We start from the raw sequence: 24,829 nt of genomic DNA, 5'->3' as shown, positions 1-24,829 counted from the left end.
CATTTGGTGTTTCAGTCCACTGCATTCCAACAAGAAATGTGTCAAAAGTGTCATTTTTTCCCCCTTTAAATAACAAGTCTTCACCAAGGAGACAGCCTCAGATATAAACAAAAGAAATGACTTCTTCCTAAATATTTTAACTCTCTCTTGGGCTTCTGAAATAAAATTAAGATTTCTCTACAGTTTGTACTTCAGGATCTGATTTCATTAAGACTGGGGTTCACACAACATTTCACTAATCTTTACATTGTAATTCAGATATCCTGCCCGGTGATTTGGGGTTCCACACATTTCCGCACTCCCGCTCCCCCTCTCCCCCAATCATCCCGACGAGCCACTTACCGATAGGCTTACAAGTCCATTCTCCTTTTCCATTTCCCAAACACAAACACTCTAACATGTAACCACCCGTCTCATGGGGCCGCCTCCACTTGTCCCCAATCTTGTAGGACTGACCCCCTTCATGGCAGCGATCTGTTACAGCAACAAGGGCAAAAGTTAGGAGAAAGCAATGCAGAGAATCAAGGGAGATGGTGACCTTGTGTTCCACCTGAGATAAGTACTTAGCGGGGGCCCAAAGGAGACCCCTAAACCTGAAAACAGCTTTTCTGTCAGAGGCAGGGAAAAGGCTAACAACTTATCTGCTTACTTTGGGTCAACTGTTAAAGCACCAAGGGAAGTCACAGGGAAATCTGAATAGCAAAGGGGTCATAAATAATGGTTCCCCCAGAGACATCACAGATAATTTGTTCCCAAGACAGAAAAGGGCTGGGAGGAATGGTCTCCTCTCATCCAGTAAACTGAGCTGCGTGGGCAAAGCATTCCAATTTCCTGGAGTAGGGACAGACTGCATTTTACTCTAGGATGTAAATGTCACTCTGGTGCAAAGCAAACATACACACACATGAGTGTGGAAACCCTGATTCTTGCTCAGGCGGTTAAGTCCAATGGCTGAATTGTCTGCAGAATTATAAACACTATGTACTATTGACTCTTGAGTTTTGCCAAGAAACTTGGAAAAACCCTAACATTAAGTGTTGGGAATATTGGTTGGGTCTACTCAGAAGGGACTGATTGGTTCTTTTGGACAGAGGACTTATATTTAAAAGCTAGTTTTTGGTTTTGTTTTTTTTTTAAATACATTATTAATAGAAAGTACTGGCAACCCAGTGAGTCATACTGGAAAGATTGCTTTCGCTAGAGAGTTCATGAAGCCCAGCACTCGGAGTTCCTTGGAAATACACTGTGCTCATCATATGTTGTATTTGAGAACAGACAGATCAGCTCCCTAAGTCTTACCTACTCATCATAAAGAACCAGACTACATAACAAAGAATACAAGTGTAGCTGGTTCATCACTGCAGATGATTACGTGATCAATCTGGCTTGAAGATGCCCAGGTAATTTTTTTTTTTTTTTTTTTTTTTTTTTTTTTGGTTTTTCGAGACAGGGTTTCTCTGTGCAGCTTTGCGCCTTTCCTGGAACTCGCTTTGGAGACCAGGCTGGCCTCGAACTCACAGAGATCCGCCTGCCTCTGCCTCCCGAGTGCTGGGACTAAAGGCGTGCGCCACCACCGCCCGGCATGCCCAGGTAATTTAAAATAAGGAGGTCCTCTGGGTCTACTTTATTGAAAAGAACCAAGAGATCTACTTGGTTCCACTGTATACACACACACACACACACACACACACACAGAGAGAGAGAGAGAGAGAGAGAGAGAGAGAGAGAGAGAGAGAGAGAGATTCTGATTCCATCTCTACTTAGATCATCTTCCTCTACCTAGGTACAAGAAGTAGGTGGGTGACCACACGAATATGGTCATTGGGGTAGATCCCAATGGAAGAAATATTCAGTCATGGGCAAACGGAAACAGCAGGGACAGGACAGAGAAATACACGTCTAGGGGACCTCCGTCACATTACAGACTGCCTTCCTTACTTGCAATGGTACAGCTGATTCTCCCTCGCCCGGCCCCGATGCAGGTACAATCCCAGATCATGGAATCTTTAGGGCGCTCGTAGGTGTCGCCCACCTTGTAAGTGTTCCCGGTGTATTTGTCAAAGCAAGTCTCCTCGGCTGTGGAGAAGAAAAAGCCCACGTGAGCCTCACACACATGAAAACTTCTCCACCCCTCCCAGCCATCCAAAGGAGACACCTCTCTTCCGTTTGACACGGAGCACGGCTACCTGTCACTGCAATAAATGAGACTTGAGAAATTTCAAGTTACACTTTAATGAAACCAGAGTTCTTGGCCTTGGGCAAGCTCTGTAACGTGTCCTCTTTTTACAATGTAAAGAATTCCTCAAGAAGAAGCCACACCCTAGGACCAGCTGAGTTGCAAGGGAAAGATTTCAAATTCCAACCTCAAACTAGGGAAATCAATTCAAGGGCCACGTGGGAGGCAAACAGTGTGAAGGTTGCCTTCCTCTGGCAGGCACTGGCCTTTGTCAGCTTGACTGAAACGTTTCCCCTGTAGCCGGGCGGGGGAAGCTGGAGGAACTGCTGTGATTCACAAGAAACCTATCAAGGGGCTTCCAAGTCTCAGAAGTGCTGGTGGTTCTTCATTGAACTGCGGCTAACCAATCACTCTACAACACAAGTGCTTCAAAGCAGCTTTTGGCCCATAATCTGAGAGCCGAAGATCTGAGATCACTTTCCAATGAATTAAACCTTCATAAGCAAACTTTTGTATAAGTTTTCTTTTTTGAAGGAGGACAGGCAAAAACCTTTCATTTTCTAATCAAAATCTTTTGAGAGAAGAAAAGGCAGGCTTTTGGAAACTTAAGTGTGTGAGACATTGGTTTTAGAGGTAAGAGGAGTACGTGAAAAGTGTCAGCAGTTTTACAAAGAGGGAATTACCGGCAATGGGGGGGGGGGGAGGGGGGAGTGTTTTTATTGAAAATTAACTTTAGTAAAGTCAGCCTCGTTTCTGCCAGCGACCAGATTGCCTTCCACTTACGTTCAGGTTTACTCTCGCAGTTAAAACCCCGGCTTCCTCCATAGCAGGTACAAACCAGGGCATTGCCTAGGTAGGTGCGTTCCCATTGTTGGTTAATCTGATAGTGTTTCCCATTGTCAAAACAACCAGCTGTGAAGAATTGAAGGAAAGGTTATTACAGCTCCATCCTCCTCCTTTTTTCCCCCTACAAAATTATTGAATTTTCCCACCTGAATAGATGAGCCTGAACAAACATAAAAATCTCTTAAAAGCAATATTCCACTAAAATACAGATGTGGAAACTAGGTATCCAAAGACTGAAGCATTATTTATGTAGGTGGATGTTTAGGTATTTTTGTTCTTATCTTTTATCTTGGCTAAAAGTTATACAATGATGTCATGTCCATCTGGCCAGGGGAACTACATCAGGAGAGTGGAACATTCTGATAGGCAAATAATAGAAATTACTTTTAAAACCTGAGAGAGCCTTCATTACAGTTAGCCAAGAAAAAAAAAAAGACAAGAAAGAAAATTTTAAGTTGGGTGTGCTGCTGACCATGCTTGTAACCCCAGCTCTGTGGAAACTGAGGCAGGAGAAACTCTCCAAGTTGAACACAAGCCTGGACTACACAAGGAGAGTGATCCAGGCTAGCTTAGGCTACAGTGTGAGACCAACTCAAAAAAAAAAAAAAAATTGAGGAGAACGTTAAAATTTTCCTCTAGCCCAAAGTAAAAGAAAGGTGTGCCTGAAAAACTGTAAGAAGAAATTCCAACCCTTGTTCTTGGTGAAGAATCCTGGGGTACCCCAAAAGCAGCACTAAGCCAACTACAACTCTTTCAGGTTGGTCAGAAACTACCTGTTTAGATAGTCTTTCCTCATCCCCATTTGGAAAATATTTAACCAACTATTTAGCAATAAAGAAAATGAGGAGCAGGGGGGACCACGCTAATCTCAGATGGAAAATGTGTAAGTTCGTGTCACATTTGTCCTTCACCACAACTTTTGGCTCCTGGAAGGGCAATCGGAAGGTGTAGAATTTGTTAGCGCCATATGGCCCCCACCTCCGCTGCAGGATCTTCTCCAGGGCCCTCCACCCCCAACCAGCCTGTTCAAACCTAAGCCTTTTGTGTCCACAGCTGGTTTCTCTCAATAAAGCGCGCACTCACACACACACACACACACACGCGCGCTCGCCCCAGCCACGCACGCGCGCAAAACTTCAGCTCCAACTTCAGACGGCGGCGGCGCAGGGGGACGGAGCCGTCGTCCCCTCGCAGCCGGCCGGTTTCAGCCAGACGACTGTCGGTACTCACGCTTGCTCTGACTGACAGGCACCGGGGACTGAGGCTGCACGATCTGCTGAGCCTGCCTCTTGTTCTTCCCGGCTTCGGTGCTCGTCCCCAGGCACAGGACGGCCAGCGGCAGCAGCAGCAGCAGCAGCCGCCGCCCGGGTCCCGGACCCCTGAGCATCTTGAGTGGACGGGAGGAGAGTCGCCCTCCCCGGGAGGCAAGTGGCCTCGAAGTGCGGGGGTGGGAGAGTCCTGAGATGCGGGCGCCTGTTAAGAAGATGGGGGGGGACAGAGGATGGAAGGACGGCGGGAGAGGACCAGAAGTTGTGGCTGCAGGTCCCGCGCTCACGCCCGGGGTATCCCTCTCCTCCCCCAGTGCAGCGCAGCGGGTGCGGGCGGCTGAGCCCCAAGAGCCGGGGCTTATATGGGACAGTCCCCTCCCGCCCCCCCACGAGGCCCTGCGGGCTGGGAAGGAGGGACCGGCCCCGCTGCCCCCACCCCTCCGGCCGCCGCAGCCGCCGCCGACCGCGCTCCGATTGGCCCCGAGTCCGAGTGACGTCACGGGGGACGGTGGGTTCGCCCCGAACAAAAGAGATGCTGATCTCCCGCCAGGTCTGGGGCTGGAGAACTTTTTTTTTTTTTTTTTTCTCTCCCCCACTTTGGTTTCCTTTGCGGTCGTCAAACTTTTTGGCGGAGGATTGGGGGTAGGGATGGGAAACGATTGTAAAGTGAGGTAGGACCCGGAGGAAAGCGAGGGGAGGAGCTGGAGCTGTATGAAGCAAGGCTTGATCCCACTTTTCCCTTTTTTTTTTTTTTTTTTTTTTTTTAATTGGTGGCTGTGGTGGTGTTTGAGAACATTGCGTCACCTCTGAGAAAAGTCTGGGCTCACCAGAGTGTATTTTGTGGGGAGCGAAAAAGTCCTAAAAGTGGCCACCACCTTGTCTCTCCGTAGGACTCCAGACTTCACTTTTGCAGCCCCGGGGCGGGGCGGTTCCTCCTGGGTGCTTTTCCTGGGTCTCCTGGGCGCCGCCTAGGGTCCCCTTTCTTTGCCTTACACTGTTGGGCTCAGACATCCCCCATGTTTCCAGGCGATATCTACCTGGTTTCGAGGAAGAGCCGGCTGGGAGAGGGTGAACGCGGGACAAAGGTGACCCTTGCCTGAGCTTCCACAGCCCCGGGGGTTCCGTGAGGAGCTCTGCAGATTGCAGGCGGACCCCCAGAACCAAGTTTCTCCGCAATGATGAAGCAACAGTTTCTAAGTCCCGAAGCAAAGTTTTCCTTTCCTGGGAACGGAGTGCCCGCCCGTTTCTTTGAGAAGGAAAGTGGCCAACAGTTTGAGAAGGGGACGGTTGAACTGGCCGATGAAGGAAGGAAAAACCTCCCCGTCCAGGCCACGTTCACTGGGCCATTTGCACCCAAAGCAGAGACCGAGGTGACCTCTGTAAGAGAGCTGGGCCGGAGGTGGGCAGAAAGACCTTTAAGTCTTGCCTTCCTCCAGCCTTCCCCGGAATCCCTTTGCGTGGTCATTTTCGTTTTTTGTAGACTTCACTGTCATGGAAGAATTCCGCTATCCACACCCCTCCTCCACCGCCAGATTTTTTTTTATATATATATTTCAATTGTTATTTGCTCCAAGAATGTATAAAGTTCCATTGAAAATTCTCCGTACTTTCTACACTCTTGAGGTTGGCAAGGGGATCGGAGACGTCCCCTGCAGGTCAGCAGCTCTAAACATTGGTCTTTTTTTTTTTTTTTTTTTTTTTTTTTTTGCTTTTGAAGGGGCTTCAAAACGAGAAGCCCACAGTTTTCAAAGCAGCAGAAACTCACCCCAAACTTGGCTTTCCCCTTCGGTTAGGCACGAGGTCTCATTTGCTTTGAGAACATATTAAAGCTACCAGCAAAATATGTTATTTCTACCAGGTTCTTATTTTCGCCAAAAGTTCCGCCTTCGGTAACTGCCGTGAGGATAATTTGAACTGTATGCTCTATAAAATCCTCAACACATTAAAGACACAAAACTAACATTTATATTTATTGATGTAAAGAACTAAAAACAAAAAACCACAGCAAATACCAGTTCCTTATAAGTGGTGTAAAATAACTCGAGAATCTTTCTGACCGACACTCGGAGTTGAAGGAGTGCCATAGATTGCCCCAAATTTAGAATCCCGTCTGGGTTAGCTTTTTTGGAATTTCTCATCATCCCTTGACAAAACAGTTGTCTCTTTCAAATATAAAAGGGCTCCTTGTAAAACAGTGAACTTCTGGGAAGTGTTCCCTCCAGGGGGGGAAGGATACCTGGAAATCAGGACGCTTGAAAGATAAACCTGTAGGAAAGGCTTTCTGTAAATATGCAGATTCTGGAGGAAGAAAATACGCGGTCAGAAAAGAATTTTGTCACAAAAATATGATAGTTTGGTATATTTACTGTACTCAAAATACTTTAGAATAATATTCCTATGAGAGCTTTTCGGGGAGCCCCCTTTACATTTCAGAAGAAAGTTTTCTCTTTCAGTTCCATAGAAATATCTCTAGCGGCCTACAAGCAAAAATATGATATTTGACAGGAATTTGATAGGAATCCTTAGGACTTCACCCTTTTACTTGAAAGTTGTGTTTTGTTTTTAATTTTGGAGATGGAGACATTTTCTTAGTTAAGATAAATCTGCCTTGCTACTGTATCCTTCTGAGATCAAGATTATCTCCAACTCAGAGATAATTAAATCTTAAACACTACACCTGGGGTGGGGAACTGTAAATATCTCTAGCACTGGTTGCTCTTCTAGAGGACCCAGGTTCTATTTCCAACACCCATATGACCATGAACAACACCCACATGACCATTCACAACCATCTGTAACTCCAGGTCTAGGGGAATCTGTCTCCTCAAAATTAGGCAATTCAAACCTCAATAAAGTTGGGAGTTTTGTCTGTCTGTTTGTTTTAGGACTATTTCTGTGTCTGTAATACTTTTAGCATTTTCTAATTTCATTTCAAAGCCTTGATCCTAGGTTGCAACAACGTCCACAAAGCATCCTTATGTCTTAGTTTTTCTAGAGGGAAGCTGACCTTCAGTATAGAGGTGGCTTTCCCCATCGGCAGCTTGTTGGGGCGCTAGATGTCTGTGTGTATGATGCGTGCATGTGGCCAAGAGACACACCAACCAGGAAGGATTGTGCCTTTCTTCCTCCTGTAATTGCCAGGATAACAGAATCTTCCCAGTGTTTCTGACAACTTAAAATTTCCCTAAGCAAAAGGGAGCGCATCCATCTGTGTTTTGCTGTTGGAAGGAGATGGTTAGGAGCATGTGTGGTACAGAACCGAATTAGATTGACTTCTTTCAAGTCGAAAATTGGAGGTGGGGCTGGGTGAAGAGCAAAGACAATTTATCAGACCCACTCATTCAGGGTTGAAATTAAAATAACTTACAGGATGAGTTTTGAGGGTAAATTTTTACTTTCCAAGTGAAAATGTAGGTTTGTTTAAGACTAATAAACACCATAGGCAGTATCCCTACTGACCAAATCGGTTGCCCGGCGGGGGAGGGGCATCCCTGATAAGCCCATCTGGGCTTAAAAAGATACAGTTGGGTGGCAGTGGCTGTTTTTTTCTGATAATCTTTGGCCTTTATCCTGCTGTTAATCTCTCAGTCCTGCCTGTGGAAGCCTTTGGCTGGGTAACCTTGAAACTTTCAGTCTCCAGATCTTTCGACATGTTCATAAAATTTCCTGATTTTCTTTAGGTAGGCTGAATGGAGATAAATTACAGTCATTTTTGTTGCTTTGGGGTTTGGGGTGTGTGTGTGTGGTTTTGTTGTTTTGTTTTTGTTATTTGCATGAAACAATTATTTTTCTCCTGAAAACAGACATGCCTGCAAAAATGCTGCTCATTAAGCACAGGTGCAGAAAAAGCGTAAACTGCCCCATGGGCAGCCTGAGTGAACAGGGTGTCTGAGCAGTTTGTCCAGAATTGACAGTCAGCCTGCAACCAGGGAGAAAATATTTGATAATGGTTTTAAATTATGCCATGAAAGCTAGCTAGTTTTAACTTAATAAGCATTTTGTTTATATTTAAAGTTACTTTTTTTTTAAAAAAATCAGCACTTTAAAAAGCCTTAATCTACGCCTTTTGCTCCTTAATGGGAAGACTCTTTTCTCATTAGAATGATGTAACTCCCAAAGGCTTTGCAAAGGAGTCTGCTTTAAAACGGAAAGAACTACTGTTCAGCTGGACCACATCACCAGACCATCTCTACTTCTCTAAGATAGGCAGCATGTCATTGGGAAATTCTTATTTGTATAAATTGTTGATTCTTTTTTTCCAGAATGGCTTTATCTTATGTTGGCAACATGATTTTATGTCCAATTTTGTTTTATGTTGGCAATTTGTTCAGGGAGATTGACAAAAAAAAAAAAAAAAAAAACTTGCCGGGCACTCGGGAGGCAGAGCCAGGCAGATCTCTGTGAGTTCGAGGCCAGCCTGGTCTACAGAGTGAGTTCCAGGACAGGCACCAAAGCTACACAGAGAAACCCTGTCTCGAAAAACAAAAACAAACAAACAAACAAAAACTTGAAAGATTTTCATATTTAAATTATTTTCAAGTTTTTGCACCACATATTTCAAATTCCTCATACGCAGTTGGCCAGGAAGATAGAATCAGATGCACTAAAAATAACCACAAATATTATGATTCAAATAAAAATGTATACTAATAGTAGACCATTAGGATAGAGGTGGCAATAGTCATTCTTTGTGTCTAGTTAGTGGTAACAAATGAAAGACATATCCAACTGAATTATAAAAATGAAGACAAAAATACACTTCTCTCAAAATTTATACTGAATTGTATCCTAGATTAATTCAATATATTCCTTTATTGGCTATGAAAGTTTTACTAGCATGGAATGGACATTTAAAACCCACCATTTTAAACATGAAAAAGGAAAGACATGGATCCCATGCATAGAATCATAACATTTCAACACCTTAATAGAAAAAAATTAAGGAAGTAGATTTTACTAAACACGGATCGAAGCCAGATGATTGGCTTACAAACTACCTACTCGGTTTCTCACTCCCCTCTCGGCAACTGTCTTGTTTTGCAGAGTTGGGGACGGAACTCAGCCTGGAGTCTGCTGAGCAAGTGCTCCCACACTAAGTTATGGCACCAGCCCCCACCAAGAACTTATGGGAAAGCCCCATCATCTTCTCGTCCTTACAAACGAGACCCTGTGGCTCAGAAAATCTCTAGAAGAGCATTTCCTAAGTCACCAGCTTTGTAGAAATAGTGTGCCACTTCACAATCTCACACTTGCAACAAAAGCCTGGGCAAAGCAATTGGCTACAGTATTTGGTCGGATGTGGTCTTCCACGCGAGGCTAATTCATCTCAGAGAGGTCACATGTGAAGTTACTCGCTGTCACACTACTGGTTTCTGCTTGTTGTATAAGGACTGGTCCATCGTCTAGCAGTTCGACTACTACAGGGAAGACATTGGTGGGGGTGGGATTTAACCCAGCCAGGGCTTTGAACATGCCAAGCATACTCTACTGAGCCACAAGCCCCTCGCTCCTAGTTTTGGCATTTTGAATCAAATGTGAAAGACAGTCCCTAGGGACTCTCTTCTTGATGGGGAGTCTGTTTTATAGTTGGCCCCTAAAGGCCCAGCCCTGTCCTCATTGTGCTCTGGGAGTAAGTACTTGGCAAATGAAGAAAAGAATCTTAGATGTTGGCCGGGTGGTGGTGGCTCATACCTTTAGTCCCAGCACTCGGGAGCTAGAGGCAGATGGATCTCTGTGAGTTCAAGGCCAGACTGGTCTACAAAGCGAGTTTCAGGACAGTCAAAACTGTTACACAGGGGAAAAAAATGTATCAGGGGAAAAAAAAATAAAATCTACGATGATGAACACTTTGCTGTTCACATGGAGACCACAGCCGGGGGCAGTACTCAGTACTTTGCATGTGTTATTTAACTTTGTCCTCAAAGCAACTGCCAGGAATAGATATTAACAGCCTCATTTTACTCTCTGAGGCTCAGAGTTTAAAGATGAGAGAGAGAGGACTGGAATTTAAATTAAGGTCCCTGACATAAAACTCATGTTCTTAACCGAGACATTCATGGCTTTCCCTGAAGTCATTTTGTCCCACATAAGTTACAAGAAATGTGGGAAACTCTCTGGCTTTACCTTTTAATCTTCCCCCAGATCCTCTTGCTCTGCCCTGGGCCCAGAGCCTAGCCTTCTGGACTGTTCAGCTAGCTGTCTGTCTGCAGCAGTACCCGAGGGAAGAACTCAGGAAACTTCTTCCCCACATCTACCCCCACTGCCCTTCTGCCCGCTCCTTCTAGAAAACCTGTGTTTGCAGAGGGGGGCAGTATTTCCCCACAAGGATGAAGATTGGTTCTGGGATTGGGGTAGGGCCGAGCAGGGCAGGGAGGTGGGGTGAGGGAACATGGAATGAGCTGCTCTAAAACGATCTTCAGTTGTTCGTTTATCCCATGAGAATTCTAATCAAAGTTGATTTATCTCTAGGGATAGGTTGGGTCACAGATAATAAATAAGAAGACAAGCAGAGACGGGGAACTCTGGTCCACACTAGATTTCTATCAGGATGTTCTCACAGGAGGCTCCAGTTCCCAAGAGCTCTGTCCTACTCATGGTGGTCTAGAGTGACAAAATTCTTCTGTATTTCCTTTATTTATTTATTTATTTTTATTTTATTTTTCTCTTTATAGCCTTGGCTGTCCTGGAACTCACTCTGTAGACCAGGCTGACCTCAAAATCACAGAGATCCACCTGCCTCTGCCTCCCGAGTGCTGGGATTAAGGGTGTGTATCACCACCGCCACCACCACCACCACCACCACCACCACCACCACCACCACCACCAGCAGGCTCTATATTTCTTTTTCAAAGATTTTTAATCCTGTATATTTGTGGGGGGGGATGGGATGGAGTGGGGTGGGATAGATATGTGCATGGAAGTGCAGATGCCGGTGGAGGCCAGAAAAAAAATCCCCTGAGCTGGAGTTATTGGTGATTGGCTGGCCACGGGTCCCTGGGTACTGGAAACTGAACTCTGATCCTCTGGAAGAGCAGTATGTGCTCTTAACTGCTGAACTATCTCTCCAGCCCCAGCTGTGACAAAGTTTCTCGGCTGCTAATTCTTGGAGGCATAAGCATCAATGATTTATTTATCCATTGCTGAAACCTTGGTAATAGACCTTTCTCGAAGTCTTCCCACAAAAACCAATTGAACTCTTATTTTTTGATGAAACACTCGCAATCCAAATTCTAACAGTCTCTAATCATGACAGTAGTGTATGGTTTAATCTTACATGGCAACAATATATTTAAGGCACTTTTCTGAACTGAACAATTAGTATCTGGGTATCCATAGGTTTCTCCTGGGAGCTCTCATATCTGTTGATGGTGTGCCCTCTAACACTATAGCTTTCCCAGAGTAAAATGCTCTAATCCAGTCATGATACAGCCACAGAATGTAAACAGTGATGTGTCTACCAAGTCATTTGGTTCATGCAAAGAAGGAATCAGCAGGCAGATGTGGTGGCCCATGACTTTCATCCCAGCACTCAGGAGGCAAAGGCAGGAGGATCTCTGTACTTGAAGCCAGTTTGGTCTACAGAGTGAGTTCCAGGACAGCCAGGGCTACACAGACAAACCCTGTCTCAGAAAATAAAATAATAAATAAAAAAATTAAAAAGTGTTTCATAAATCTGCAGCCATCATGTACATAAAAGTGAAGGATGTTTTTGCTTGTATCATACAATGGTTACAACACAATAAGATGTTTATAGCAACACAGCTTTTCTTCAGTGCTTTGAAACTTCTCAGTGTTCTGGAGACTTTTCAACTCTGTTACTTATCTATTGAAATCTGCTTAGTTGGGGGTTAGGTTGGAACTCCACAGCAACTGCAATGTCTCTGTTAGTTACGGTGCAAGCAGTAATTACTGTGCAGCCCTTCTCAAAGATATTTGCTAATTGACCCTCTACTGCAAAGCAGTCCCGTGTCTGTCAGTAGACACAGTGTTCTACAAGACTCCCCAGACTTCACCAACTGACACAGTGAACTTGTCTGTCTGTCTTCTTCTTCCAGCCAAGCTTTCAAGTAAAATAATCCAAGTGTTGAGGACTGAAATGATGAAGCCACTTCAGCTTAGCGGAGCAATACGAAGTAAACCCAGTACGGAATTCTGGGTAGGACACCAGCTCTGTTCTGATTTTGTCCTCAGTGACTGAGTTTTTTAGCAGGCCAGTAACATGTAAACGGGAAGATCATTTTCTTCAGTAAACGAAAATCTTTGTTTTCCCTGTTCTTTCTCGAAGCGTGGCTTGACTCTTTTGGGGGAGGTTATTAAAATGGGCTTAGATAAAGTTACCACTTAAACAATCGACTCGGATAGTTCAGCAAACTGTGATTGTGGATGCTCCCATTTAGAGGATTAAGAGGAGTGAGAGGCAGGTGATTAGAGCGTTAGGGCCTTTAAAAAGATGGTTTGTTGCTCTGTCTAGCATATTCTCATCATATGTCAACTGCCTTTGAGATACACCCTTCGATAAGGGTTGACCTGCGTACACCACAAGTGATAAGACAGTGGCCAGAAGTACCCTGGTCCTCGGAGTAACCTTCCCCTCCTGTCTTCTCTTGCCCCATGAGTCAGCCTCCTGCCACCCTGGGTTAGTTTGCGTTTTCTAGAGTTTTATATATCCGTTGTGTCTGGCTCTTATACTGAGGATAATTATTTTGAGATTCATCTCTGTTTATTATATAAATAAATGATTCTTTGTATGGATGGATTTTTTTTCGTGGATAAATATCTAGTAATGAAATTGTTCAAATTGTTTGCTAGGTGAATGTTTTAGTATTTTAAGTCAATAGCCATTGTCCTTGCTTTGTTGTATCGATCCACCTGTCACCATCAGTGGGTGACACCCCAGCTCATGTCCCACAGCATGTTTTATGTGAGACAGCAGTTTGTCCCTCTTCATGTGAGCAGCTACTGAGGGGCTCCTGTGTTTTCAACAGTTTAAGGACACTAACCAACAACTGAAAAAAAAATATTATCCTTTTCGGCACCATAGTTCTCAGTTATAATTTAGAACTGTATTACATAATTTTTATTTTAAAAAATTTAACATTTTCATTTTAAGAAATTTACGTTTACTATGTGTGTATATATGAGGGTGCATGCATGCCATGACTTATCTAAGGAGATCAGAGGACAACCTATCAGATTTATCTCTCTTCCTACAAAGTGGGTCCCAGGGATCCAACTCAGATTATCAGGTTTAGCTCCAGGCACATGTTTACCCACTGATCTGTCTCGACAGCCCATGGATTATGTATTTTTAGAAAGTCTAAAAACTTTGTGCCTCTTCCATTTTGAGTCTGATAAAAGTTGTTACTTTTAGCAGCTTTTTGGTACATAAGTTTTTACTGTTATTTTAATATTCCCTCTTTGCTTATCCAGTATTATATCATTTCCTACTAGTCCACTATTTGAAAACAGTTTCTGTTTCTCTTGAAGCATGATGCCAAAGATTGAAACTGAAAGAACGTTTAATCAAAAGTCAATGAAGGAAAAGACACTACAGGAAATAAGTACTATAACCATGGTTTTGCCAGGTGTTGAATTTGATGATTATTAAACTAATTGGTAGGTAATGATAGGGTGATTATTGTTTAATATAATTAGTATGTAAATAAGGTGCTATCAATTAGTTTCTATGTGGAGTTGTTCCTCGTGGCTCTGATGATTCTGGGCATTCTGTCTTTCTCATTGTGGTCCAAATTCAACACTTCTCTGTAGAGACCAATATCTTATTGTAGTTCTTGAAATTTTCATTGATGCTTTTCTCCCAAATAGTGCTGTCATCTCTTTAATGGAGGACACCAACTTCATTCTTACTAGGAAACCTTTTTCCCTCCCATTGCAAATTTTTAAGGGGGAATGGTAGGGACTGCCAGATGTTTACATAGAGCATTCCCTTCTCAAGCACAGTAGAATGCATTTACAGCCTCCCTGGTAGTTAGACATGCAGTAGACACTGTCCTCATCAGTGGAATGTGAGAAGTGACATGTTTCAGATCTGGGGCGGGAACGCCATTCAGCATTGTGCCTCCTCCCGTTCATTCCCACCAGCAGAAATGCAGACATGGACGGCATCCAGCATTTACCGTAAAGATGATGAAAATGTTTGGGGAATTTTTGGGCTCTGAAACACTCTGAAGAACAGAACTTGACCAGTGACCTGGGTCATTCAGTTTGGGACTGTTGCCTGAGACAGAAGTATACTTCTTGCTCATCCAATCTCCTTGTTACTAGCACATCTGTTCCGGAGCCATGCTTTTCCAGAAGACTATTGTTGCTTTCCGTAGCTGCCCTCCTGAGAAAGTTCTTTTCATTTGCTAGCTTTGTCTTGATGTAGACACCTCTGTACCACAGCCCTCTCTCTTTCTGGCTTCCCATAAACACACATAGAGTTGTAGTTTCTATGCCAAACTCCCTTAATGTTTTGCTATTTACTGCTGAATAGTAAATTTAAATTACCCACTGAATATTTTTGAGTACCTGCTAAGAACACTGGTACAAGTCAAAAGGTTTTCCTCCCCTCAAATCCACCTGTTGAAATCTTTACCTCTCATTGGGACCTTCATGGGGGACAAAGTCTTTAAAGAAGTAACTTGGTGACAAGTTCATTAACGTGAGCCATGACGTTATGTGACTGTTGTCCTTATGAAAAAGGGAGACCTGGCAATGAACAGTCCGAAACCTGCAGGTTGGTGTTGACTGGAGCCTCAGGACTCCAGACCCCAGCATGGCTGCTACACACGTCTCCATAACAACCATAACCAAAGCACCTGGTGACTTAGTCACACCACCTGGGACGAAATCAAACACTGAGGTTTGACAAAGGAGAAAGAATGTCTGGCTACAGGAGACTCTGGAATTTAGGGAGAAAGATGGATTTAAAGTAGGAAATAGCAATACAAACTATGAAGACTTATTTGAAATTAAGTAGGGTAGCAATGAGTAACACAGAGGTATGGCAGACCTTGAAAGAAGGAATCAATGTTTCCACAGATGAGTCAGAGGCCAAGGCTTGCCTTGAAACCTGGAGGAGGTCTTAATTCTTTGTTTTTGATACAGAATCTCACTATTTAGTCATGGCTGGTCTGGAACTCACTGTGTAGTCCCAGCTGGCCTAGAACTCAGAAGAGAGACCCACCTGCCTCTGCCTCCCCGGTGTTGGGATTGAAGGCATTCACAGCCATACCCAGCTTCCATAATACTGTTTAGAGAGGACTCTGCTGGAAGAGGGAAAAGGTCAATGGTCAGTATTGATGACTTAAAATAAAAAAAAAAATTGAACAAAGAAAAGAATAAAATCGTGAGGAATCTAATAAGTCCAAAGAAGAGTATCTGTAAGCCCTGGTACCATGAGGAACTAAACAGTTTGAAGGTGGCTTGATATGGACTGATCGTTATTCACTGCACGGAGTAATGACGTGCTGGGAAGAGGCCCATGTCCAAAAGGAGGTCCTTGAAACAGGTAGGCCCTCTCAGATGCCAAGCTAGACAGAATTCTCTGGCCTTTGAGTAATTTCTAAAGTCAAATTGACAATGATGAGCCTCTGTAGTCTGCTGTTACTGTAGTCCCAAATCCAAAATGCTGAGCTCAGCTCGGTGGATTGGATTTTGTGTGGTCTGTTCTGTTTCAGTTACAACATCTCGGCAGTCTTTGAAGCTATAACGCAAATGTGGGGGCAACTTTCTACTCCCCAAGTCTGCTATCACATTAGACAAAAAGTGTCCCCCTTGCCACGTGTGCTAACAAGGGTTCTGTGACCCTTTTGAGTCTTGGCAGTGGTGAACCAGGGGCAGATAGTAAAAAAACCAAACTGTGTGAGGTCCAAGAATGTGGCATTCATCAGGATGTCTCCTAGGTACCACTTGCAATGACTGTTCATTCATGGCACTTACGAGATTTGACAACTCAAGAGGAAGGCCAGAGCGTGAGGATCTATGGCATTGCCTTTTATCAAGATAGCTCTTTGCCTGGATGCGTTTGGATGAGTTTGGAGGCTGCACACGGGATCTTGTAGCAGGATCCTAGAAGGCCACCTGGAGAAAATCTGTGGAATACATTTCTTCCCTAATGGCTACCACGTTGCGAAATGGCAGTGGTAGCAACATCGGCAAAAGATGGGACCTTTGGTCATGATGCTGCCTCCATACCATCCCTGCCCATTAGAATTCAGTGACTTGTGCCCAGTTTGAGCCTATCAAGAAAGTAGTACCTGTGATAAGGTATCTAAGATATGGGCCAATCTAGGCTGATCTCCACAGAAGACTCTGCCTGGTTATGAGAACACAGTGATGGACATTTCTTCTGATGAGTGACTCAAAGCCATGTGTTCATGGATGGATCTTAAAACTCTGGATGACTGAGTAGTGAAGACCATGGAAGAAGAACTCTAACCTCAAGCTCTCTTTTAGTATTTATATCCTTAAAAGAAAATCATTGATGTATCTTGTTCTATTGTGTTTTCTGCCCATTGCCATGTATAGACTTGGCTTTTCATGTCAGCCCTACTCATGAACAGGCAACGAAATCTCTTGGTGATGACAAACTCCTTTCATGGTCAAAACTTAATTCTCACCTTCAGGTTCTTCTGTGAACCATGAAGATGTTTTTATTAATATTTTTTATTATCACCTTACCTTACCTAGCACTCAAGATTGTGACCGTTCTTTTTGAATTTCTGAATCTTGAAAGCTGGCCTTTTATTCCATGGTGGGTGTTCTGGAACTATGTGTAATTTAGCAAGCAAGATAGCTGGACTACAGTCCAGAGTCTTTCAGGTTAGAAGGAACATGTTAGCCAGGGCGGTGGTAGCTCACGCCTTTAATCTCAGCACTCGGGGAGGTAGAACCAGGCGGATCTCTGTGAGTTCGAGGCCAGCCTGGGCTACAGAGTGAGTGCCAGGAAAGGCTCCAAAGCTACACAGAGAAACCCTGTCTCAAAAATAACAAAACAAACAAAAGGAACATGTTACCATAAGCTGACTGAACAATGCCGTCAGTGAGCCCATTTCCTCTCCCCAGGAATGAGAGGTGAAATGGTAGTCTGTGGCTATTCTGGTGTTTATGTAATAAAGACCATTGAGCTTCCTCCTGCAGAGTTCCTGTGGAATGATAATTGCAGCATTACCTTGTCTGAGAGCTCACCTTGTCTAAAAGAATGCCCTTCTATTTGCCTATGAATTCTGCATCCTTCATAGTATCTTAAGTAAGGCCATTGTGTCAGGATTCAAGCAATTTTAAGAATGCAAACATGATGTCTATGTCGTACAACTGCTTTTCTCTTGGTTATTTTGAAGATGTATTTCTTATATTCAAAGATATTTCATGTTAAGTAACAGGAAGGGATTTTGTAATGGTCATTCCTAAATATAAAACATAAACTTTTTTCTTTATTATATACTTGATAAAAGTCAAATCTAAGAACCAAATTGAGAAGCAAGAATTACCCAGTTGATTTAAACTGAATGTTCTTAATTGTTCTCCGACTAAGATAGATTTTGTAATTTCTCTTTTTGGTACATCTCTGAGCTTAAAAGGACAATGAGAGGCCAATACAGATGAGAAAATTATGCTACCAAGATGTGACAAGCAGTCATGCAAACAAGAATTGTCCACTTGCTTGGAAAGGAGACAATAAACAAGACATACTCCTCAACGCTCAAATATCCCGATGGGTCCAGATCCTGGGAAAATTTTAAGCAATGAAGCAGTTATAATTACTAGGGTCAGAAATTAGAAGTGACAGCTGATGGTTATTTCTAAGAGGTGTTGATGTTATAAATGACAAGGTTTCCTGCGGCGCTCTGGCCCCAAAGGAAAAGTCACCACACACGACAAAATCCACTAACAAGAATTTTATCAAGACAAAGGGATCACGGGGTCATGTCTGCGTGACTACATGACCGCGTAACCATGGGTCATGGGTCATGCAGGACGTATGACCCAGAAATGACTAGGCGGAGATGACTAAGTGTCCTGCCGGGCGTGCACGACCATGGGGCGTGGTTGGAATTCCTGTATATATATATATATATATATATATATATATATATATATATATATGATCAAAAGTGTATGAAGATATTGGTTATTGACTGAATGTGTTTCACCCTATCCTCAGTTTTATACATTGAAGCCTGATTCTCAATGTTATTGCCAACTTGATTGGACTGAGAAGCATTTGCAGATGTGGTACATTTGCAGATGTGCTACAGCTCGACTCTGGCTGGGCAGGTGAGAGGAGAATGATGTATTTTCAGGGCAGATTCAGTAAGAGGAGAAAACTCATCCTGACTCTGAGCAGGACCATCCAACAGATTGGGATCCTGCATGGAACAAAATGGGGGAATGGAAAGAGCAGACTATGGTGCTTACTCACTCTGTCTCCGCTTGGTGCTGGCACTAAGGTATAAATGCCCCTGCTGTGCCCTCCCATCATAAAGGTCTGAAGCCTATGAAATTGGGACCCAAAGCGAGTGTTCCTCCTCTTAAGTTGTCCCTCTCAGGGGTTTGGTCACAGCACCTAGAAATGCTGACTAACAGAAAATTGTTTGCAGGTGAATAGGGTCATTTAAAAGCTTTGGAGCAGGTTTTTGGGAAGAATTCGAAAAATTTTCAGGATGTGGGCTAGAGGCCTTAGCATGCATAAGCAGAGCTTAATAATAGGTAATTTTGGTGGGAGCTCAGCAGGCGAGAATGTCAACAGAAGTACTGACTGCACTCATGAGGCTTCGTGCTCCACTGTGGCAAGCGACTTTCTGAGACTTCGTGAGAGAGGCCGAGTTAGTTGACGAAATTTCAAGACAGTCCAGCGTTCACACTGTAGTGTGGATATTGCTGGTTCCTTTTAGCCAAGTGTACGGTGAGACGTTGAAGTGGAAAAACAGAACAGAAGGATTTGGGGGGAAAAAGGATGTTATTTTTCCACCTCAGAAAAGAAGCATGTTGAAAGCTGGAGCCCAGGAAAAGGCGGTAGTAAAGATACAGACTGTTTAAACAGTGTAGGTACACTGGGACAGCAGAAATGCTGCCTGGAGGCATCTCAGGATTTATCTCAAATGTTTTCGAAAGACTTGCTTCACCTCTGGAGTGTCTAGACTGACCGCTCAGGGATGTCTAGTAAATGAATTCACCAGGATTTGTTCATCAAACTCAGGCATGACACACTCAGAGGGCTAATGCCACTGTGGTCCCCAGGGACCTTCGCTACCACGAGAGATGGGTGAGATGGTGGGAAGTATTAACATAATTCTTATGATGCTAATTTTCTAAGTACAAAAAAGGCCAAGAGTTGTGGAGCCATGGAAGTTAGCCTTGAGGCATCAAAGGAAGGTGAGGGAAGTCAGGAAATGTCCCAAGAGTCAGAGTCCCTACAAACAGCCCTGAGAAGGTAAAGCATAAAGCTTTGAGGTTTGAGCCTGTGGTGGTTTGAAAGAAAATGCCCCCCACCCAAAGGGAGTGGCACTATTAGGAGGTGTGGCCTTGTTGGAGGAAGTGTGTCACTGTGGGGGGCGGGCTTTGAGGTCTCTTTTGCTCAAGCTTCCCTCAGTGTGACTTTCAATCGACGTCCTGTTTCCTGCAAGATGTAGGACTCTCAGCTACTCCAGTAGCACGTCTGCCTGCAAGCCGCCATGACATGCTCCCCACCATGACAATAATGAACTGAACCTCTGAAACTGTAAGGGAGCCACCCCAATTCAATGTTTTCATTTGTAAGAGTTGCCGTGGTCATGGTGTCTCTTCACAGCAATACAAACCCTAACTAAGACAGAGCCCAGGCTGCAATCGACACTCCAAGGGGTTAGCGATGCCAGGAGAATGAATACATGCTGAATGAAGCTGGAGACAAAGAGTGGGCCCAGCTTAATAGAGAGATTGGGTGGGTTGTAAACTGCAAGGCCATAAAGGTAGGACTACCCAAACTCATTGGAGCTCACATCATGGCACCATGTGTCAAGATGCTGTTGATGGAATGCCAGATGTTTGGCTCTTGCTTTGGCCCTGCCTTTCCATGTTATTTTTTCATTGCTTTCATTTGCAGTGGGACTGTTGTCTATTTGTCTTTGTATATCACAGATACGTAATGTGTGTGTGTGTGTGTGTGTGTGTGTGTGTGTGTGTGTGTGTGTGAAGAATAGATTTTAGATTTTTTGTTTTTTAAAAACAGGATCTCATGTATCTCAGTCTGGTCTTGACCGTGCTATGTAGCTGAGGATAACCTTGAACTTTTGGTCTTTCTGCCTCCACTTCCCAAGTGCTGGGATTATAGGTAAACACAGATTCCTGGTTCATACAGTGTTGGGAACTGTGTTAGTTAATTGTCTATTGCTGTGATGAGACACTGTGACCGAGGAACCTTATAGAAGACAGAGCTTATTTGGGCCAACAGTTTCATAGGGTCAGAGTCCAGAGTTAGGGGACAGAAGGCCTGACTGAGGAGTAGGAAGCTGCGGGCTCCCATCTTGAAATGAAGCAGAGAGAGTGTACTGGTGATGGCCAGCGGCTTTGACACTCGCAAAGCCCACCTCCAGTGACATAATACCTCCTACAAGGCCATACCTCCTAATGCTTCCTAAATAGCTCTACCAACCAGGGACCAAGCATTCAGATGCCAGAACCTATCAGGGACATTACAGGGATCAAACCTGGGGCTTTGTGCATGCTATGTAAATAATCTACCAGCTGTGCTACAAACCTAGCCCCGATTTTAGATCTTTTAAATGGTTGGGGGGAAAAAAAGAATACCACTTTATTACTTGAGAATATTGTATGATATTCAAATTTCAGTGTTTATAAATGAAAGGTTTTTTTTTGCAAGTGTCTATGGTGTGTGTGTGTGTGTGTGTGTGTGTGTGTGTGTGTGTGTGTGTGTATTGTGCATGTGTGTGTACATGGATGCAGAGACCTGAGACTGATGTTGGGGGTCTTTCTCAACTACTCTCAGCCTTTTTCATTGAGGCGGGGTCTCTTAATTGAACCCAAAGCTCACCGATATGTTCAGTCTGGCCAGCCCATTTGTCCTGGGGATCCCTTGCCTTCACCTTCTGAATGCCCAAACTGCAGGCAGGCTACCACCCAGCTTTGGTGTGAAGTCTGCCCTTTAGAACTCCAGTCCTCACATGTGTGTGAAAAGTGCTTTACCCAGGGAGTCATCACCTCACGCCTATAAATGAAAGCAGTCTCTCTCCTCTCTCTCTTCCTCCCCTTTCCCCTCCCCCTCCCTTCCCAGGGTCTCTGTGACCTCAGACTCATGCTTCTCCTGCTTCAGTCTCAGAGTGTGGAGTCGGCATGCACACAAGTTGTTAATGTTTTATTTAGGTTTTTGTGCTCTCGTGGCACAGTTGAGAGTTGTGACAGAATCCATGTTGACATATTGGTCATGAATCTGAAAATATTTGCTATGTCCATTTAGGAACAGCTTGCTGACCTTTGGTGTAGAGCACCAAGGTGAAACGTCCTTTCAAATTTGGATAGTACTTTTTTTCCTTCTATTTTAGTTGCCTTGCCAAGACATGATTCAACAGTAATGTTTTAAGTGTCAAAGATTTATTATTTTCCTAAAGGAATTCAAAACGACTTTCATATAAAATACTCATTTTCACACTTCTATTTCAAAGGCTCGAAAATATTGACCTGAGTTACATAATTAAAATCAAGTACAATTAGGATAGACACATTGGTACTTCCTAACTGACTCCTGATGAATGAATCACTTGGCTCTGGGAACAGGCAGGTGCTGGCTCGCCATGTTTTGGGCTCTCACTGGGTGTCACCAATCTGCTTCATATATATATATACGAGAGAGAGCAGAGTTCAGGTTACTGTGGCAGATGAGCCCATGATGGTTGCTGAAGAGATCTGATGTATTTGTTGCCTGGTCGCTTTGGATTCTTGGTTTTGTCTCACCCACTAAAGATGAAATCCCTCGGGGTGGGACTCAGCATTCCATTTCTCTCGTATACTTCTTCCAAGCACATTATGCCAGACTGAAAAGTTGTCAATAAACTTCTCTTTTGAGAGGAGGAGATGACGATGATGCTTCAGTAATCTGGAAGTGACAATTCCTGAGGCTCTAGCCACAAAAGGGTTTCCTCAGTCCTAGACTCTAGTCTGCTTCTGCTTTGACTTGGAATGCTCAGTTTTGTTTTGTTTTGTTTTGTTTTCCATATTCCCAAATGATATGTCAGCTTTCACGATTCACTTTTATGTTTTCTCACCTACTGCTTGGGTCTTAGACTTTTGTGCCTAGGCAGCAAAATTCAAAGGAACCTTTCAGAGGCGCCGACGTGAAAGAAGGCTGTAAGGGTCAAAGGCCCTCAGCACATAATGCAATGTGAGCGGAAATGGCAAATACTGTTTATTTTTAAGACAAAGATGAAGTTGTGAGCAGATTGGGCGCCATTTTTGATGAAATGCAAGTGCTTTGCTGCGAACTGGGTTAAGGATGTCATTAATATTGACAGCAGGGCCTGCAAGATGGCTCAGTGGGTAAAGGTGCTTTAGCTGTCAAGTCTGAAGACTGGAGTTCAATCCCTGGGACCCGCATGGTGGAAGGTGAGAATAGATTTCCAAAAGCAGTCCTCTGACCTCCACAAGAACATCATGGTACAGTCCCCCTCCCCACCTCCCCCAACCTCCAGTAGACTGTCAGAAGTTGTTCTCTGATTTCCACATGAGCATCATGGCACATGCCTTCCCCGCTTCCTCCCCTCCACCACTCCACACTCCTTCACACATAAAATAAATAAATAATAACATGTGTAATGCACAAATATTTGTGGCATTCCTTTAAATTTAGAAAAATACTGACAATAAAAGGAACTGTCTTAAGAAGTCCATTGTTGCACATAATGTATAATTTTCACCTTATTCTCATTTTTTAGCTGCCCAAACGTTGTACAATTAAGTCTAAGCTGCCTTGTTATTCTAAGAGGAAAATGTTAGGGGGCTGAAAATTAACCCAACGTTTGGGAACATTTTTGGATGTAATCACCATCAAATGCTGAGGATGTGTGATCTGGTTTAGGAAGACCTGGCAGGAAGCACTTTGCTTATTAATCTTCGCAGTTCACTTTATAACTGTAGCAAAAATCCTTACTGAAAACTTGGCCACTTGTTTTGGTCAAAGCTGGATGGAATTACATTTGGTCTACCTACACCAGTAGGAACTACAGAGATGCTCAATGGCACTGTGGTTTGGGGTTAGATAACACCCATCAGCTGATATTCCTATATAATTGGCACTCTCATCTCATGTTCTGCTAGGATATGTCAGTGTTGACTTGGCTATGTTTAAATCTTTATGCCTCCATCTTTATATCTATAATCCAAATGTGCTGAGTGAAATTATTTCTTACTTCTTGGGCTCAAAAATTACACAACTTGAAAAGGACTCAGGAGAGCTTTTTGGTGGCACATGCCTTTAATCACAGTACTCAAGAGGCAAAGGCAGGCTGAACTCTGGGAGTTAGAGGTCGGCCTGGTCTACATAGGGAGTTCCAGGATAGCCAGGGCTATGTAGAGAGACCCTATCTCAAAAAAAAAAAACAAACGTCTAGAATCAAAATCAACCACCCCAACTATTATCCACTATAATTCCTATCTTTGTTTTTTTTTTAATGTTCAAAAATAGAATGACAGTACATTTATTCTTGCTAAACACTCATGCGCACATTTTGCACTTAAGTGGAATGTTGGAGCATATACCTTAGCAAGGAATATGGTTTATATCCTAAATTTACTTTGTTTCTAGCTGAAATTTTTATCTTTAGCAAGAAGAAAGGGCTTTGATTTCCCCCATCCTACCCCATACCTTTGTAAATGAATATTTACAAATATTTCCACTGTTTTCCCACTTGGGTATCCATGTAGTTGAAGTACGTACCACCTAAAATAGCACGTACTGGGCTGAGTTCCAAGAGCAGGAAGGATGGGCCAAGGCAGAGAAAGTGACTCCTGAGGGAATAAAGCAAGTCAGGTTGGTGGGCATGACCTAGGGAGTCCCATCTGCCTGTTGCATGCTTTGTTGGGCAGTCGTGGCCCCACAGAGCATGTGGCTGTTCTTGCAAGGCTAACTTCATGGATGAACTGAAAGACAGCAAAGATCCCAGTGAACAAGTCCCCCTGCCTAGGTGGGAAAAAAAGACAGCGGAACTGAGCAGTCTTGTTTGATAGTTCTTTCTAAATTTATAAACCCAGTAAGTTTCTTCACTCTCCCAGAGAACAGATTATACGAGAAAATGGCCCAGAAGATGTACAAGACCATACTCCCAGAAAATCACCAGAAGCAGGGGAAAGAGGATCAGTCTAAGTGTACAGTCATAACCACTGCTAGCCGTATTCTCCAGAAATACATTTTTGCAAATTAAAAAAGGAAAATGCCAAGATATGTCACATAAAGCCATTTAATGTAACTTTTCAACTAGATTTCCCTAGAACAAAACCACTCTTGGTTTTACATCTGCAAATGCTCTTTGAAAAGACGGTGTGCATG

General features: G+C 43.6%; 1 protein-coding gene and 1 pseudogene across 8 annotated transcripts in view; one reads left to right on the top strand and one right to left on the bottom strand.

The window, feature by feature from the left end:
- Nucleotides 1-4,553, bottom strand: part of Fn1 (fibronectin 1) — a 73,206-nt gene extending 68,653 nt beyond the window's left edge. For 7 of the 8 annotated variants that reach the window (XM_059278056.1, XM_059278058.1, XM_059278061.1 and 4 more), the window contains exons 1-4: nucleotides 4,253-4,553; nucleotides 2,960-3,088; nucleotides 1,939-2,076; nucleotides 343-474 (exon numbers count right to left, since the gene is read on the bottom strand). In XM_059278056.1, coding sequence (XP_059134039.1) covers nucleotides 343-474; nucleotides 1,939-2,076; nucleotides 2,960-3,088; nucleotides 4,253-4,409 — 556 coding nt within the window. In that variant the 5' untranslated portion in view covers nucleotides 4,410-4,553. The remainder of the gene's footprint in view (nucleotides 1-342; nucleotides 475-1,938; nucleotides 2,077-2,959; nucleotides 3,089-4,252) is intronic. The other variant, XM_059278060.1, reaches the window with a different exon arrangement.
- Nucleotides 4,554-5,468: 915 nt separating this feature from the next.
- On the top strand, nucleotides 5,469-16,653 carry LOC131923176 (U4/U6 small nuclear ribonucleoprotein Prp4-like; annotated as a pseudogene).
- Nucleotides 16,654-24,829: the final 8,176 nt, after the last annotated feature.

Source organism: Peromyscus eremicus, chromosome 13 (genome assembly GCF_949786415.1).
Source record: "Peromyscus eremicus chromosome 13, PerEre_H2_v1, whole genome shotgun sequence".
Taxonomy (NCBI): Eukaryota; Metazoa; Chordata; class Mammalia; order Rodentia; family Cricetidae; genus Peromyscus; species Peromyscus eremicus.
Note: the sequence above shows the minus strand (reverse complement) of the source record. Positions and strands in the feature narration are given on the sequence as shown.